The sequence below is a fragment of the Polypterus senegalus genome, chromosome 13 (genome assembly GCF_016835505.1).
Source record: "Polypterus senegalus isolate Bchr_013 chromosome 13, ASM1683550v1, whole genome shotgun sequence".
Classification (NCBI taxonomy): Eukaryota; Metazoa; Chordata; class Cladistia; order Polypteriformes; family Polypteridae; genus Polypterus; species Polypterus senegalus.
In genome coordinates this window covers 158,357-176,096 of record NC_053166.1, presented here as the reverse complement: position 1 = coordinate 176,096, position 17,740 = coordinate 158,357, and the positions used below count along the sequence as shown (strand labels likewise).

The following is a 17,740-nucleotide window of genomic DNA, read 5'->3' as shown; positions in this document are numbered from 1 at the left end:
AAGGCGGATCCCGCCCCCACTCTGATTGGCCGTGGTCCAGATATTCCTGTACGTGTGTGTACGTTTGAAAATGCATGTGATGCAGTCAGACAGAGAGGGTGAGTAGCCCATCAGGTAAACAGTGGATGTAGCCGCGATTATGAGAGAAGATGAAAAGAACGATTGACAGCTTTTTCGTTAAGAATGTTAAGTTAGGGCCTGATCCATCCGAAAATCATAACCAATGCTCTGACAGTTGAAGTTATAGCAAGCCCTGGTCCGGAGACGGCATTAGATAATGAGCCACATACGATCGAGTCCGAGCCCACTGAAATTAAAAGGGGTAAAGTGTATACATTTGAAAAGAGTGGCTTGACCAGTTTCCTGGCTAAGATACAGTAAAGCCGATAATATAATGCACTGTATTTACTGTAAAGAGTGTGGGAAGACCATGGCGGCAGTAGTGCATTTGTGACTGGTTCTAATACATTTAGAATTGAAACGCTGAAAAGCACAATGCATCTATAAAACACATTACATGCCGCGATAAATGCACTGCTCAAGTGTCCCCTCTCCCCGCTGCCTTTCAGCGGCAGGCAGCAGCAAACAGATCATCAGACGAGGCGAGATGATAATTAAGTTTAACGTTGCCTACAATACTGCAAAGAAGAACTTCCCTTCACTAAATTCAGGTCCGAAATAATTCTTATGAAGAAAAATGGCTTGAACGTAAACCCGGCGTACAGCAATGATGTCGCGTCGCCCAATTTATAGGAGTCATCGCAGATACATTGAAAAAAGACGTCTGTGCAAATTGCGAACAGTGCGTACATGGCATTCCTGATCGACGGAGACACAGATATCGCCACAAAGGAATGCGTCATTGTGTACGGTCGTATCTTTCGGAGAGGAAGACCGGTGAATATACTTATTGGACACATTGAGGTCGAGCATGCTCATGCCCAAGTCTGGAAGATTTTGATGCTAGAGAGAGTGTGGCCAGCTGGTTTAGTCAAGGCCAAAGATCAAGAAGGCCAAACTACAGGAGTTGGCCATCCGAGGGCATGTGACTGCAATGGAGGATAGTCCATAAGACATTGAGCCATGAGATGTTCAGTTTGAAGCCCTTAAAACACTTAATTTAGATTTTCATTTTAGTTAATTTATCTTGAGATTTTTAAGTTTAAATTTCAGCTCAGTAAAGCACTTTAAGCACCAACACTTTTTCAGTAAGTTACCTTTCTTTTAGAATTGTGCTTGTCCTCAAATAAAGAACTTTATATTGACCAGATTGTTAGTTAATCATTTACAAGTCAATATTGCCTATATGGACAGCGATTAAAAATCAAAAATAAATAAAGTGAACGTGTAAAACTGTGGTGTTAAATGTGATGCGGTTGAAAATTTGGGTGCACCTAACTTTTGTGCTGGTGCAGCTAAGAAAAAAAGTTAGGCGCACCAGTGCAACCAGTGCAAAAAGTTAGTCTAGAGCCCTGAATTGATTGAACTTGTCCCGTCTTCCTCGGGGTTTTTTTCTTCCACAAAATCCATGCCACTAGAGTAATTTCATCTGGTATACCACATTAACTAATTTATCGCCCATCTGCAACTTTGGCCATATGGGTGGATGGTTCCTCAGTCTACATGACTTATCGGCTCAGAGTTGCTTAAAACTTTGCACTTTAGTTTCCACTTCATTTCCAGTTCCACCTCCTGACTCTTGTTGTTTTTTTTGTTTTTTTTCCCAGGTGCTTCTCTTACGCAAGGCTCTTCAAGAGGACAACACAAGCATGTATCCATCGGAGAGCCTGGAGGCTTTAATCAAGTTCTTCAAAAGTCACCTGAAGATGAGAAAGAAGTGTCTCTTGTTGATCTTCTGTATACTTCTCACGTTTGTTGTGTATTTGTTGTTTTTGCCACCCTTCTTCCCTCCCTTCTTTTTCCGGACAATTCAGCAAGGTATAAACAGACCCCTGTTCTTCCCCGAGCGAAATCCCATCATCCCCATCACTGGCACGAAAGCTTTTATCTTTTCGGCCTTTTTGGACGATAGGACCTTTCTCCAGGTGTCTCCTGTAATTCGGATTATTGGAATTGGTGCCTCGGATCAGGAAGAAGGCCGCTACTGCCATGTTAAGTGTGAGAGCAGCACCGTCTCCACTCGAGCCCTGACCTCCGACTTTGGCAAAAAGGCCTCCAAGGGGGTGTACTGCGTGTTGTGTAGAAACCCATGTGTCTCGTCTGTTCCGATAAGTGTGGCTGTGAGTGCGGAACGTAACCACAGTGCCTCAGATGTGTTTGTGAGAATTCATAATGCCAAAGAAAGCCAACTCAGTGAGCCTCGGCACACATTCACCGTATGCGTTAGCACGATGCTCGACAACTACAACAATGCCCTGCAGCTTATCCAATTGATCGAAATGTATCGACTGCTGGGGGCGGACAAGGTGTTCATGTACAAAATAAGCTGCTCGGACTTGGTGCTGCGGGTGCTCAATTACTACGCCAGGAATGGATTTGTCGAAGTCATTAGCTGGAATATGGACATGCTGCATAATATTTCCATGGACTTCAAACCTGGTATCCGAGAAGAGATGCATCATCATATTCAGAATGTCTTTACAAACGATTGTGTCTACAGGAATATGTACACGAGCAGGTACCTCATCCTCAACGGGCCTGAGGAAGTCCTTATCCCTCACGAGCACAAAACATGGATTAATCTGCTGGAGGCTCTGACACAGAAGTATGTTGGAGCCAGCGTGTTTTTATTTGACCAGCGCATATTCCCAGCTATTGCTCACCACCCAGACAGCCTTGATTCTCCTAAGGAGTGTCCACAAGTGCCAGGAGTGAATATTTTGAACTCCCACTACAAGTTGGGGAAAGCGGCAGTTGTCAAGAAGGTGGTAGTCGACCCCAAGGTGGTCATTGGTTACACCTCCAAACAGTTTGTGCTGGAGCACCAAGGCAAGGAGGCCAACATCCCGAGTGAAGTGGCCGAGATGCGCCTCTATTCTGACCCTGTTACATCTGAGATTGAGGACGTGCGTCTTCAAAAAGACGGCCGGCTGCAAATCTATCGGGCTGACCTAGAAGAGAAGATGAAAAAGGTCTGCAGGTCAGTATCCACTAGCGAGAGCCCATCAGCCTTTATTTTTATATACCAAATTGCAGCACTACAAAGTGATTTTTATGAGGCTAACAAAATTAAAATACAAATTGACAACTAAAATAAACACACAGATATCATTGTTCTATTCTTGGTCAATTCTGTGCATTTTTGACCACAGAGTATTTTGTTTTTCAAGTTCTGTACTTGGTATCAGGAGCGGACTGAGTCTCAAAACCAGCCCGAGCCTCCTTCAACGAGTGAGGTGACGAGGTCGACCCACTCGGCCCGTTATTCATTGTAATTTTCTTAAAATGTGTGGAGAGTACGCGGCTCGCTACTTGCTATGAGCCTATGGAATCTTAGAAGGAAGCGCACAGGAAATATCCACACAGAAAAAAGGATGTGGGTGCAGCAGAGGATTTTGTGCCCACTTTTTAAAGAGGTTTCCTCTGACGAGGCCCAGCGAGACTTTAACTCTGTGTTAGAATGTTATGGCTATTCTGGCATTTTAGTCATTTTTTTTTAAAAACGTACAAGTAGAAGATGGCTGCTGCGTATCCTTATTTGTGCTTCTGTGGGAGTTGTATTGTGGGGGTTAGGCATTGATTTACTGATTTGGGTTTGTTGAGCACTGAAATCTCCATCACTTGTGGTGCTTCATTATCAGCTCTCTTAACGACACTCGTTCTGATGGGGTGGGACACTCCAGTTACTTCAAATGCATATTTTTCTGGTCATATTTTCATAATTACAGCTGCAGATTATTTCAACATTACATCAACTCCGACGCTATCACCGTAATGATGAACAGCAGGCAGCTATATTTTACACACCAGTGTCACCTGCTGGCTCAGAGCAAATAATACAGTCTTACACCCTTTTGACCAGTCTGGCCCAAATTCTGCATAGTTGCTTTCTAGGACCATAAGGACCGGATCGACCTCTTTAGAACCCACAATGTGAATCCTTATGTTTACGATTAATTATTAGAACAATTAGAACATTAGAACAATCTAGATGAGAACAGGCCATTCAGCACAACAAAGTCGAGCTTTGAAAGTCCTTAAAGTCTTACTGTCTACCACACTTCTTGGTCGCTTATTCCAACTGTCGTTCTTTGTGTAAAGAAAAACTTCCTAATGTTTGTGCGAAATTTACCCTTAACAAGTTTTCAGCTGTGTCCCCGTGTTCTTGATGAGCTCTTTTTAAAGTCACAGTTTCGATCCACTGGACTAATTCCCTTCATAATTTTAAACACTTCAGTCATTTCTCCTTTTAATCTTCTTTTGCTTAAACTGTAAAGGCTCAGCTCTTTTAATCTTTCCTCATCACTCATCCCCTGTAGCCCTGAATCAGCCTAGTCGCTCTTCTCTGGACCTTCTCTAGTGCTGTTATGTCCTTTTTGTAGCCTGGAGACCAAGACTGCACACAGGACTCCAGATGAGGCCTCACCAGTGTGTTATAAAGACTGAGCAGAACCTCCTGTGACTCATACTGCACACATCAAGGCGCTATATAACCTGACATTCTGTTTGCCTTCTTAATGGCTTCTGAACACTGTCAAGACTCCTAAAGCCTTCTCCTAAGCTAAGGCGTACTCTTGATTTTCCAACCACCCATTGCGTATTCAAACCTCACATTTTCACTCCCTAGGTGTAATATTTTACATTTACTGACATTAAGTTTCATCTGCCACAAATCTACCCAAGCCTATCTGCTATCCACATCCTTCTGTAATGATATAATGGATTCCAAATTATCTGATAATCCACCTATGTTGGCATCACCTGCAAACTTAACCAGCTTGTTACTTATACAGTGGTACCTTGGTATACGTCTGCTTTGGAACAAGTCCAACTTGGTATACGTCCTGTTTGGACGCGAAAAAGGTTGCTTGATATACGGCCTTTAGGCCTTGTTCACACGGGCGTTAAAATCGAGCGGTTTTTGCGTTAAGAAGTCCGGTGGCGGATCAGCGCCGAGTGTTTTCTACACGTAGGAGTCAATGAGAGTGTTCACACGGGCTTTGGTGACGTCGCGTTTGTCCGGCTCTTGGCGTTTATACGGCATCAAAAAAACGTTGCATGCAGCTTTTTCTTGGCGTTCAAAACCCAACGAACGCAAGGAAACCGCTTCTAGTTCGTTTTTGCGCGTTTATTTTACGCTTCGGAGGAGTGGGGGACGGGGTGGGGGGGACTTATTTCAGTGCATAACACCGGTGTAAGCGCACACTCGACTACTGTTTCCTTACCTCAAAGTGACAAGTAGTCTCTCTTCGGGGCTAACACCAAGTCGCAAATTGGTTGATCGGCGTGCAATGTGGCATTGCACCAGCTGCAGCAGACAATCAAAAGTGGAAACCGACATCCGACAGTAATTAAAAAACTTGCGCGGAAATTTTCGCGTTTCTTCATAAAGCACAAAAAAACTTCCTTTAACCCGACGTTGTGCAGTCAGAGGATGAACCCAGTAGCGGGCGATTTTTTCTCTCCCTACGTCGCCATATTACGAGTATTTTTAAAACAAGAAGATTAATATCTAACATAGCAAAATGGTCCATATTGAAAGTAGGCACCTCAAATAAAACGACAAGGGCTTTCATATCCAGTTCCCAACACTGCCTCCACAGGTTAACACACAAGCTACAATTTGGGCTGCAGGCTGGCGTTAGACAGAGACAAGCGAACGCCGGTGTAGAAGTCAATCGATCGCCACCACAAAATGCAACATAAATGTCTAGGACGTTCAGAGCAAGTTCGTTTATCCAAAAACTTAACGCCCGTGTGAACAAGGCCTTAGAATACAACTCACATGCTAGAACACAGCACGCTACCCATGTTCACCTCTCTCGAGACAAAGCCACGACTGCCCACGAGCGTCAGTACGGCAGTTGCTAGCATTCAGTGAACAACCCGCACTATAACTCTATGTGAATTTTCAGGTGATTTTGTGTTTTTCCACATAAATTTGAATTGATTGTTGAAAAGTATAAAGGTGGCATGCATATCCGGGACATGGCTGCTGCATACCGTATGCCGAGAACGACGGTATCTACGATTGTGAAAAACAAAGACGTTATTAAAAAGTAAAGTGAGGTTACATTTTCATTTATTTCATCTAATTGCTTTTGTATTTATGTATTTTAGTATTAAGCAGTGTTTAAATTATTTTATATAACCCCAGCAATATATAATATGCCAATAACAATAGGATTTTTTTTTCATGGGAACGGATTAATCATTTTCCCTTTATTTCTTCTGGGAAAAATTCATTTGGTATGCGTCCTGTTTGGTATAAGTCAAAGGATCTGGAACGGATTAAGGATGTATACCGAGGTATCATTGTATTCCTATCTAAATCATTTATATATACCATTTTTACTCATGTACCACACGCCCTCATGTAAGACACTCACCCTAATTTTTACAAAGAAAATCACAAAAATTGTTTTGCCCCATGTATGACGCATGTTGTGATTGTATAGGAAGTGTTTAGGGCACGTTTTCTGCAAAATCCCCTTCTGTTTTTGTTGCTTGACGAAAGTTTTTCTTTCTTCTGTCGCCAATCTCGAACACATGACTCTGGAACACCGTACTTGCAACCTGCTGCCCGATTTTCTATCCTCTCTGCTTCCGAAATCACTTTTAGTTTCTCTCCCGCCGTGAAGGAGCATAAATGCTTGCTATTATCCATGCTGAATGACAACGCCAAACTGATTCAAAACAAGAGCGAGAGAGAAAGAGCAAGAGGGAGGGAGAGAGAGAGAGAGAGAGCACAACGAGTGAGAGAGAGAGAGCGTGAGAGAGAGAGAGCGTGAGTGAGTGAGAGAGAGAGAGCGTGAGTGAGTGAGAGAGAGAGAGCGTGAGTGAGTAAGAGAGAGAGAGAGCGTGAGTGAGAGAGAGCGTGAGCGAATGAGAGAGAGAGAGAGCGTGCAACGAGTGAGAGAGAGAGAGCGTGAGAGAGAGAGCACAAGCGAGTGAGAGAGAGAGAGAGCGTGAGCGAATGAGAGAGAGAGAGCGTGAGTGAGAGAGAGAGCGTGAGTGAGTAAGAGAGAGAGAGAGCGTGAGTGAGAGAGAGCGAGTGAGAGAAGAGAGAGAGAGTGTGAGCGAGTGAGAGAGAGAGAGAGCACAAGCGAGTGAGAGAGAGCGCGAGCTAGCTAGCGAGAGAGAGAGAGCACAAGCGAGCGAGAGAGAGAGAGAGAGAAAGCACAAGCGAGTGAGAGAGCGTGCGAGTGAGAGAGAGAGAGAGAGTGTGAGCGAGCCCAAGCAGAAGAAGTAAACATTACAGAATACATTTCCTCATGTATGATGAGCAACCTGATTTTCAAATGCTAATTTTCAGGAAAAAATGTGCGCGTGGTACACGCATAAATATGGTATTAAAAATATCAGCCGCCTCAGCACTGCCCCCTGCTGGTCTACAACACTCTTAACATCGGCCAATTCTGATGAGGTTCCTCGTACCATCACCCTCTGCTTTCTGTGTCTGAGCCAGATGATTGCAGATTTGGCTGATAAATTCATTGCAGTACTTGAAGACCCTCCTACTCACCAGGCTTCATTCCATGTGAATTTTTTCTTTTCCCTAAAGCAGAGCTAGGCAATCCATTAGACAACATCTATGAAGGTTAAAGGGCACACACTCCGGACACAGATTGGGACTCCCCAAAACCACAGACTGGTTGTTGAAAACTAATGCCGAATGGGCGCTGTTACACTCTGAGTGTGATTTATGAAGGTAAAAGTGTGCTCACTATGTACACCAAGAGGCATGTGCTCCTTAAAGTCTGTGGTACACAAAGAGACACGCTCTGGACAAAAAGCAGGGGTACTCACACAGGTTGTCAATGTCTAATAAAATGGACTAATGAACAATGAGGGGTGACGTCCATCCACCCCACATAGGCCTTGAGCCTGGACTGCCCTAAAATCAAGTCAGCACTCAAGGGATTCTGTTTCAAGTCAGTTATTGACATGAAGAGGAAAGACACTGAGCACTTGTTCATCTGGTCCAGCAGATAGCAAGCCAGGGGGCCTTGATGGATAAACTTTATGTTGCTTAAAAGACCCCCTTTAAATATACAAATGGCATGTTGTGAATGCAGAGAACACTTTGCAAGGCTTAAAAGTAAACAGAGCCTGGGGCAAGGGAAAAAACATTTTTTGTAAAACCAGAATATACTTTGCATTCAAAGACAACAGTGTGCTAGTAATAAAAGCAAACTGCCGCAAGCTGCATGTGGTGTTTGTCGCTGACGTTTAACAATACACACCCAGTCCATCTGAGGTTAAAAGAAATGTCAGCTGTGTCCACGAAATCACGAGCAGTAAAGTTCACTTTCGAATGTAACAAGTGTGCCATCACACCCAAATGAAAGACATGAAAGGATCTGCCATTAAGCGAGTTGTTAAAGAAGAACCACAGGAGATGTCAATTTCAGTTAATGCACCAGACGGCAGTGACTCGACTCTGGCTGCAGCGTTTTAATGCGTTCCGCTTCTCTAGACGCTGTCATATCAAAATGACAGCAAGATGTATGCATGAATTCTTAAGCTTGTCGTAACTTGCCTTACTGAGCTCTTGACTTTCTATTTTCACCTTTCGTCGAGACTTTTGTTTGGTTTCTTCTTCTTCTTCTCTTGCTGTCTTTCCATTGTTATTTTACATTTTTGCCTAATACAGTTAGGCCCATAAATATTTGGAAAGAGACAACTTTTTTTTCTCATTTTGGTTCTGTACATCACCACAATGAATTTTAAATGAAACAACTCCGATGCAGTGGAAGTGCTGACTTTCAGCTTTAATTCAGTGGGTTGAACAAAACGATTGATAAAAATGTGAGGCAACTAAAGCATTTTATTAACACAATCCCTTCATTTCAGGGCCTCAAAAGTAATTGGACAAATGAAATAACTGGAAATAAAATGTTCATTTCTAACACTTGGTTGAAAACCAATGCCAGCCTGAAAGTCTTGAACTCCTGGACATCACCAGCTGCTGGGTTTCCTCCTTTTTAATGCTCTGCCAGGCCTTTACTTTCAGTTGCTGTTTGTTTGTGGGCCTTTGTGTCCCAAGTTTAGTCTTCAACAAGTGAAATTCACGCTCAGTTGGGTGAAGATCAGGTGACTGACTTCTTTGCTTTAATAAACTCCTGCGTTGCTTTGGCTGTATGTTTTGGGTCATTGTCCATCTGTATCATGAATCAATTTGACGTCATTTAGCTGGATTTGAGCAGACAGTATGTCTCCGAACACCTCAGAATTCATTCGGCTGCTTCTGTCCTGTGTCACATCCTCAATAAACACGAGTGTCCCAGTGCCACTGGCAGCCATCACACTGCCTGACTCCAGCGTGTTTCACAGATGATGTGCTGTGCTTTGGACAATGAGCTGTTCCACGCCTTCTCCGTCCTTTTTTCTTGCCATCATTCTGGTAGAGGTTGATCTCGGTTTCATCTGTCCAAAGAATGTTTTTGTGCTTTGAAGTACTCCCCACACCGTCCCGAGTCGAGGTCAGCAGCGCACCATCCCCACCATATACATTGTGGACACTGCACTGCTTGCCCCTCCTGAGACGCCGGACGGTGGACCAGACTCTCCTCGAAGCCGTCCGAAAGTCGTTCTCCATGCCCTCCCCAAACTCCTCCCACACCCGAGTTTTTTCCCTCAGCAACCACCGAAGCCACATTCCGCTTGGCCTGCCGGTACCTATCAGCTGCCTCCAGAGTCCCACAGGACAAAAGGCTCCGGTAGGCCAATGTATAGAAGGGACTTAGTTTAGGCGCTTTTCCACTGCATAGTACGGCACGGCACGGTTCAGTACAGCTCACCTTGGTTCGGCTCGGTTTGAGTTTCGACTGCAGTTTAGTACCGCTTTAGAGTGGGCGGGATGATTCACGTGTCGTTAGAGTTGCCCGCCTCTACTGCCGTGACACCGTGGAACCTTTACAACAACACGCAGACAACGACAACACTTTAGCTCGACGCGCAAGGGTAAGCATCTAAAAACAGCACATCACTAGCTAACTTTTATCACTGTTGCAAAGCATAAAATGAACTTAACTGCCAGTGTAACATTAAAATGCTGATTCTGTATATTACAGATCTTCCACATTTTGCAAAAAGTCTCCGCAACAGACCATCTGTTTGGACATTTAACCGTGCTTCAGAGTGGTGGGATGTGATTGTTCCCGGTTTTACAAACACTCGGTGGCTGGAGAACTTTCGAATGTCTGAAGAAACATTCATCCACTTATGCAACAAACTGCGTCCAGCGATGGAGAGACGGGACACCAACTTCCGCGTGTGTGTACCTTTAAAGAAAAGAATAGCCAGTGACGCAGTAATTTTCTCCGGCCAATCAGTGACCAGCAGAGTTTACACGTCACGTTTTGGTAACGGTTCGGCGTGCTTGGAACCTCGGCTGAGGTGGTACTAAAAAAAGGACCAGGTACTGTTCCCAGTGGAAAACCCCCCAAAAGTGAGCTGAACTGAACCGTGTCGTGCCGTACTATACAGTGGAAAAGCGCCATTTGATGTGTGCGCGTTAAAATGGTTGTATTGACATGAGATATCATTGTTGTAGTCTCCTAATGAAGATGAAAAAATGACATATAGATGACATACGGTTTTGAAGAAGAATAAGCGTTGCATGAAAGCGTCACTATTGCTAATCAGCTAATAGGGCCCTATGGAATCCATTTTATTTTTTCACAAATTCCGTTTCATTTTTTTTTTCATTTTTTAATTATTATTGATTTTTAAAGTTTGTCCTGATTCATTACTATGTGGACGAAGCCGCATGGGATGGCTAGTCTTATTATATAAACAGAGTACATAAAGAGTCTTTACCTACCTGCCTGCCTGCCCTTAATCTCTACAAGCCAAATGGAGACGAATCCTTTCACTTGTTAGAGCTTTTTCAGGATTTAGTGTTAAGCTGTTCATAATAATACACATATGTATTCATTTCCAAAGGGTTCTTTTTCTTGTCTCTGTTATTTGTTTTACTTCCACCTTTTCAAATTCTTTTAGCATGTTTTATGTCTTATGGGTTTTTCCTCATTCCAAAGTCGGTACCATCAGAATGTACTATCTTAAGGTATTTGCATAACACCGCCTCTATGCACATGGCCCCAGCCATCATTTCCAGCTTTAAGTGGGTCACCCTCCGGCTCATTTGTATAATATTAAAAAAACAAAGCATGGCTGAGCTCAATTTTGGACCCCATCGAGGATTTCCTAATGTAACAGCAGTTTAAATGACAACAAATGGCCATCTTGAGTTGACTTAGGGCGGATCAAAGAGTTGTTTGTTGTTGCTGCTGCTGTTTTGTTCACACCAAGGTGACTTACAGAATGAAAAGCCAACATACATAATGTATGCGTTTTAGCAAGACCGCGCCAGTTTAGCACACTGTTGACAAGACAAACTTGGCAGAAGAGCAAGAAATTTATTACTGCAGTGCCCAGACTAGAGGAGAAAATGCTAATGCAACCATAAACGGAACGTGTTAGCATATCAGCAAAGACACTATGACATTATAGTCCACCCAAAAATAAAAAAACTATTAAAACGGAAACATTTTATAGTAGACTTAACATAAAATATAAATCAGCCGTACCACATGCACTTGGAAGAAGAGGTAGCCAACCTGAAGCTAAGCATGTTTGGGCCCAGCCAGTACTTGAAGGGGAGACCATCTGGTAAAAGCTTGGGTTGCAGTTGGAAGAGGTGTTGGAGTGGCCAACAGGGGGCGCTCACCCTGTGGTCTGAATGTGGACCCAAATGCAGTGCAGTGACAGGGGCACCACTGTGCTGTACACAAGTGGGAAGAGTTAAACATATCGTATGTGTTCTTTAACAGGCCTTACTAATCAACGATCATTACAGCACATCGAATGGGAGCAGATGACGGGTAAAGCCGATACGTCTGATCCAGACTTTGAAATGCTGGCCGAATTCAGGAGGGAGCTGCGCCATCCTGTTCGTGTTTATTTTGAAATTCGGTCCTGAACTTGTAATGGCAGGTTCCTTTCGTAGACATAACAAGCTTGACCTGCTGCCTTCAAATGTACAGTACATCTGGACAGGTCTGACTATCTTACTGCCACCTACAAGCCTGTAATTAGCAGCGGCAGCTCTTCAGAAGTCCTTACGTGTGTTTGGTGGTTGTAGTGTTCACGGATGCCATGCACTTCTGCTCATTTTATTCACATTTTACTAATTCTGAATTGCTAAGATTCATACTTCAACCAAAGTGCCAGTAAGTTAGATTTCACAAGAAAATTAAGGACCAGCACAGGCCTAATTACAGGTAGGTGAAGTAGTTGGAGCATTTTTCTTTCTAGCTTCTCATTTTTTACATTGTGGACCTGTACAGCTTTATTGTTTCGGTGTGCGAACCTGTGACTGACTTGTGTGTTGCCCGACTGTGCGAGAGAGGAGTTTGCAGCTCCATTTCTCCCGCACCTTTGTTGGTGCTGTGACATGTGATGCCTGCCAGCGGGGTCAGGAGGAGTCACCTGTTCTGTTTATGTTTGATCAGAGGAGTTCCTTGAATTACAGTTGTGCTTGAAAGTTTGTGAACCCTTTAGAAGTTTCTATATTTCTGCATAAATTTGACGTAAAACATCATCAGATTTTCACTCAAGTCCTAAAAGTAGATAAAGAGAAACCAGTTAAACAAATGAGACAAAAATATTATACTTGGTAATTTACAGTATTTATTGAGGAAAATGATTGAATATTCCATATTTGTGAGTGGCAAACCTCACGGATGATCAGTTAGTTTGAAGGTGAGGTGTCAGGTGTTTTCAATCAATGGGATGCCAATCAGGTGTGAGTGGGCACCCTGTGTTATTAAAGAACAGATCTATCAAAGTCTGCTCTTCACAACACATGTTTATGGAAGTGTATCATGCCACGAACAAAGGAGATTTCTGAGGACCTCACAAAAAGAGTTGTTGATGCTCATCAGGCTGGAAAAGGTTAGAAAACCATCTCTAAAGAGTTTGGACTCCACCAATCCACAGTTTCACAGATTGAGTACAAATGGAGGAAATTCAAGACCATTGTTACCCTCCCTAGGAGTGGTCAACCAACAAAGATCAGTCCAAGAGCATGGCACACATGTAATAGTCGGCGAGGTCACAAAGGACCCCAGGGTAACTTCTAAGCACCTGAAGGCCTCTCTCACATTGGCTAATGGTCATGTTCATGAGTCCACCATCAGGAGAACACTGAACAACAATGGTGTGCATGGCAGGGTTGCAAGGAGAAAACCACTGCTCTCCAAGAAAACATTGCTGCTCGTCTGCAGTTTGCTAAAGATCACGTGGACAAACCAGAAGGCTACTGGAAGAATATTTTGTGGACGGATGAGACCAAAATAGAACTTTTTGGTTTAATTGAAAAGCGTTATGTTTGGAGAAAGGAAAACACTGCATTCCAGGATAAGAACCTCATCCCATCTGTGAAATATGGTGCTGGTAGTATCATGGTTTGGGCCTGGTGTGCTGCATCTGGGCCAGGAGGGCTTATCTTCATTGATGGAACAATGAATTCTGAATGATATCAGAGGATTCTAAAGGAAAATGTCAGGCCATCTGTCCATGAACTGAATCTCAAGAGAAGGTGGGTCATGCAGCAAGACAACGACCCTAAGCACACAAGTCGTTCTACCAAAGAATGGTTAAAGAAGAATAAATTGAATGTTCTGGAATGGCCAAGTCAAAGTTCTGACCTTAATCCAATCAAAATGTTGTGGAAGGACCTGAAGAGAGCAGTTCATGTGAGGAAACCCGCCAACATCCCAGAGTTGAAGCTGTTCTGTACGGAGGAATGGGTGAAAATTCCTCCAAGCCGGTGTGCAGGAATGAGCAAAAGTTACCAGAAACGTTTAGTTGAGTTATTGGGGGGTCACAGCAGATACTGAAAGCAAAGGTTCACATACTTTTTGCCACTCACAAATATGGAATATTTGATTATTTTCCTTAATAAATAAATGACCAAGTATAATTTTTTTTTCTCATTTGTTTAACTGGTTTTTCTTTTTCTACTTTTAGGACTTGAGTGAAAATCTGATGATGTTGTAGCTCAAGATTTATGCAGAAATATAGAAAATTGTAAAGGGTTCACAAACTTTCAAGCACAACTGTACCTCAGGTGAAGGTTTCAGAGCTCTTTGCCAACATTAGTGGACACGGAGAATAACAAGTCACGTGCCCTCCGAGGATACAATGAGCCATGAAGACAGCATAGGGCGTGGAGATAGGGGTTCTTAATGATTCTCCCCAGTGGGCAATTATCTCGCAGTTACCTAGAAACGCCCTCATCCAACATGCACTCGTGTGGAAAAAATGGCTAAACTTTTGCATTCTTTTTCATTTATCGCACACGAATCCTCGACATTTCGGTTTGATAGGGTGGGCTTGTGGAGTAGTTTTGCCTGCATTGTTTGTTTCATCTTCCTGAAGCTTCCTTTCGTATTTGTGTAAATGTCCTAATGCGAGAATGCTAACAGCTGCTTTTTATTTTCTTTTTGTCTGTTGGAGTTCAGTGGGGTGAGGCTCTCCTTCTGTTTGTGTGTTTGGTTTTTTTTTTTTTTCTTTTTTTCCCTATAAGTGACATTAGGACACATTTGATGACACATTGAAGATTGTGTGACCTTCTAAAAGGCCAACTGGCCATACATCTGGGGAAGCCTCTGGACCGTCTTTTCGTTTGTTCCTGTCCTTTTCTTTATTGATTTTATTAAAATAAAGTAACGGTCCATAAAATCAAGTCAAGCTAACAAAACTAAATTCAATTCAAACCCCACCCAAGACAAAAAGAGAAAAGGCCAACAACCAGAGTAAAACGTCAAAAGTAGAAAAGAGGGAAGAAAATCCTTTTCCGCAAATAGAAATGCTTATTCTAAAATGTTACGGATTAGATCCTGCCAGGTTTTAAAAAAACTGAACATATCCTTTAAGTGAGAATTTGATTTTTCCCAGTTTCATATCCTCTTGTTTAATATGCTACTATGGCTGTTTGTTTGTCTGTTTTAAATCACCTGTAGCTCGCAAACCGCTTCAGGCTGACCTGAAATTTGGTACACATATACTACGTGACGTCTACTATCCGCTTTTGAGGTGATGATTTTTATTACTCTTTTTATTTTTATTTTATAATAGAATCAACTCTCGGCAGTGCGCAGTAGGGCAGCCGTGCGGCGCATGCGTACGTGCATCAGTCTCATTCCCTACCACCTTCGTGGCCATTTCCCCCATCTCTTCATATCTTTAATCATTCTTGAGGCAGATTGTGGTGCTTAAGTGAAAAATTAAGAAAAAACGTAATAAGTAATTGCAGCACATAAACCAACTTAATCAGTTTTAACGCGAAAAGATGCCGACAAAAGAAGAGAAGCAGCGGGCCGCTAGGGTGGAGAAAAGAAGAGCCTCTCAGGAAGCAGCGAGCACATCAACCTCTGAGCAAACGAATGCTAAACATACAGAAAAAGAGGAGGAAAACTAGGAGTGCTCAAGTCAAGTGGATTCACTGCACGTTATCGTGCAGTACGCCGTTACTGGTAATATATAACATCCGTTATCCTCTGACTTAAAAGAGGTGCGCTATACGTCTACGTGCTAATAGTGAAGTAAAGACGATCACAGTTTGTTTGGCCTTCTCCACTTTAAGCCCCTCTGGGAGTCCACCAAACACAGCTGTTAATGGATTAGGAGGGATTGTGACACCAAGGCCGTCTGATAGGCATTTAAAGATATTGGTCCAGAATGATGTTAATTTAGAGCAGGCCCAAAACATGTGATCCAGTGAGGCTGGAGCTCGATTGCAACGTTCATAGGTTCGATCTTGTCCTGGAAACTTTTTGGACAATTTTAAATGAGACAGATGTGCTTGACAACAGTTATTAAGGTGAATAATTGTATGCTTTGTGAATTTCCCCTTGGGATTAATAAAGTATCTATCTATCTATCTATCTATCTATCTATCTATCTATCTATCTATCTATCTATCTATCTATCTATCTATCTGGAGCTCGAGTGAATTCTGTGCATGAAATTAAAGAACAGAAGACATAAACAATGGCAAATAAAAAAAAAATAAGTCAAGGAATCATTATATCATTATATTATCTGTATGAAATTGTACTGAAATATTTGATTCATTAAAGTAGCCTGCACCTTTTGCTGATATAACAGCCAATTTCCCCTTGGGATTAATAAAGTATCTATCTATCTATCTATCTATCTATCTATCTATCTATCTATCTATCTATCTATCTATCTATCTATCTATCTATCTATCTATCTATCTATCTATCTATCTATCTATCTATCTATCTATCTATCTATCTATCTATCTATCTATCTATCTATCTATCTATCTATCTATCTATCTATCTATCTATCTATCTATCTATCTGGAGCTCGAGTGAATTCTGTGCATAGCTGCCTTCCACTCCTTTTCTGAAATGTTGAGTAAGAGATCATTTTCCCACTTTTACTCTGGGACCTTTGAAAGGAAGGGACTTTAAAAAAACATTTTTTTTATATATATTATAGAAATTCTGTCTGAGGCTTCAAGACTGATCAATATTTATTCTGGAATAGATGGGAGGTGAGAGGTGAGGAAAATTGGGCAGATTCCATTTAGCAAAGTTTTTAATATGGAAATAGAATGGAAAAACTGTGTTGATGGGAAGCTAAATTTAGAGTGTAATAGTTTGTAGGATGCAAAGACATTATCGATGTACAAATCTTTAAATGATTTAATCCCGCATGTTTTTTAAACATTCAAAACAGTGTAAGCTTGATAGGGTGAAAAAAGGTGGTTATTATGTGAAGGTGCAACAGATAAAAGCTTCTCCATCTTGAAGTGCTTCCTAGATTGATTCCATATTCTGAGTGAATGAAGCACAATTGTGCTGTTAGCATATTGACAATAACTTATATTTACTTCGGTACAATGTTAGGAATATAAAGATGTACTGCAGGATTTTATTTCTATTGTGGACCAAGCTTGTGTGTGTTGGTGTCAATATCCAGGTTTTTATAACTTGTATACAGTCAACCCTCGTTTATCGCGGTTAATCTCTGCCACGATAAAAGAATTTCCGCGAAGTAGGATTCTTTATTTATAAATCGAATATTTTCGCAGTTGGAGCATAGAAAACCTGTTTATGACCTTCTAAATACATTTTCTAACATTATTAGAGCCCTCTAGACATGAAATAACACCCTTTAGTCAAATGTTTAGACTGTGCTCCATGACAAGACAGAGATGACAGTTCCGTCTCACAATTAAAAGAATGCAAACATAATCTTCCTCTTCAAAGGAGTGTGCGTCAGGAGCAGAGAATGTCAGAGAGTGAGAGAGAGAAAGTGAGAAGCAAACAATCAAAAATCAATACGTACTGTTTGGGGTTTCAAGTATGCGAAGCACCGCGTGGGAAGCATATCGTATATCATTATCATTTATTTAATATGTAATACGTGCTCTGATTGGATAGCTTCTCAGCCATCTTGCAATAGCGTCCCTTGTATGAAATCAACTGGGCTAAGCAACTGAGGATGCATGTACCGTAAATTAAAAGAGACATTGTCCGCAGAAATCCGCGAACCAGCAAAGGATCCGTGA

General features: G+C 42.2%; 1 protein-coding gene across 1 annotated transcript in view; it reads left to right on the top strand.

Moving 5' to 3' along the window:
• The window catches only part of LOC120542143, a 165,585-nt gene that overhangs the window by 130,646 nt on the left and 17,199 nt on the right, over positions 1–17,740 (top strand). The window contains exon 2 of the mRNA XM_039774326.1: positions 1,728–3,100. Within this exon, the coding sequence (XP_039630260.1) occupies positions 1,770–3,100 (1,331 nt within the window). The 5' untranslated portion in view covers positions 1,728–1,769. The remainder of the gene's footprint in view (positions 1–1,727; positions 3,101–17,740) is intronic.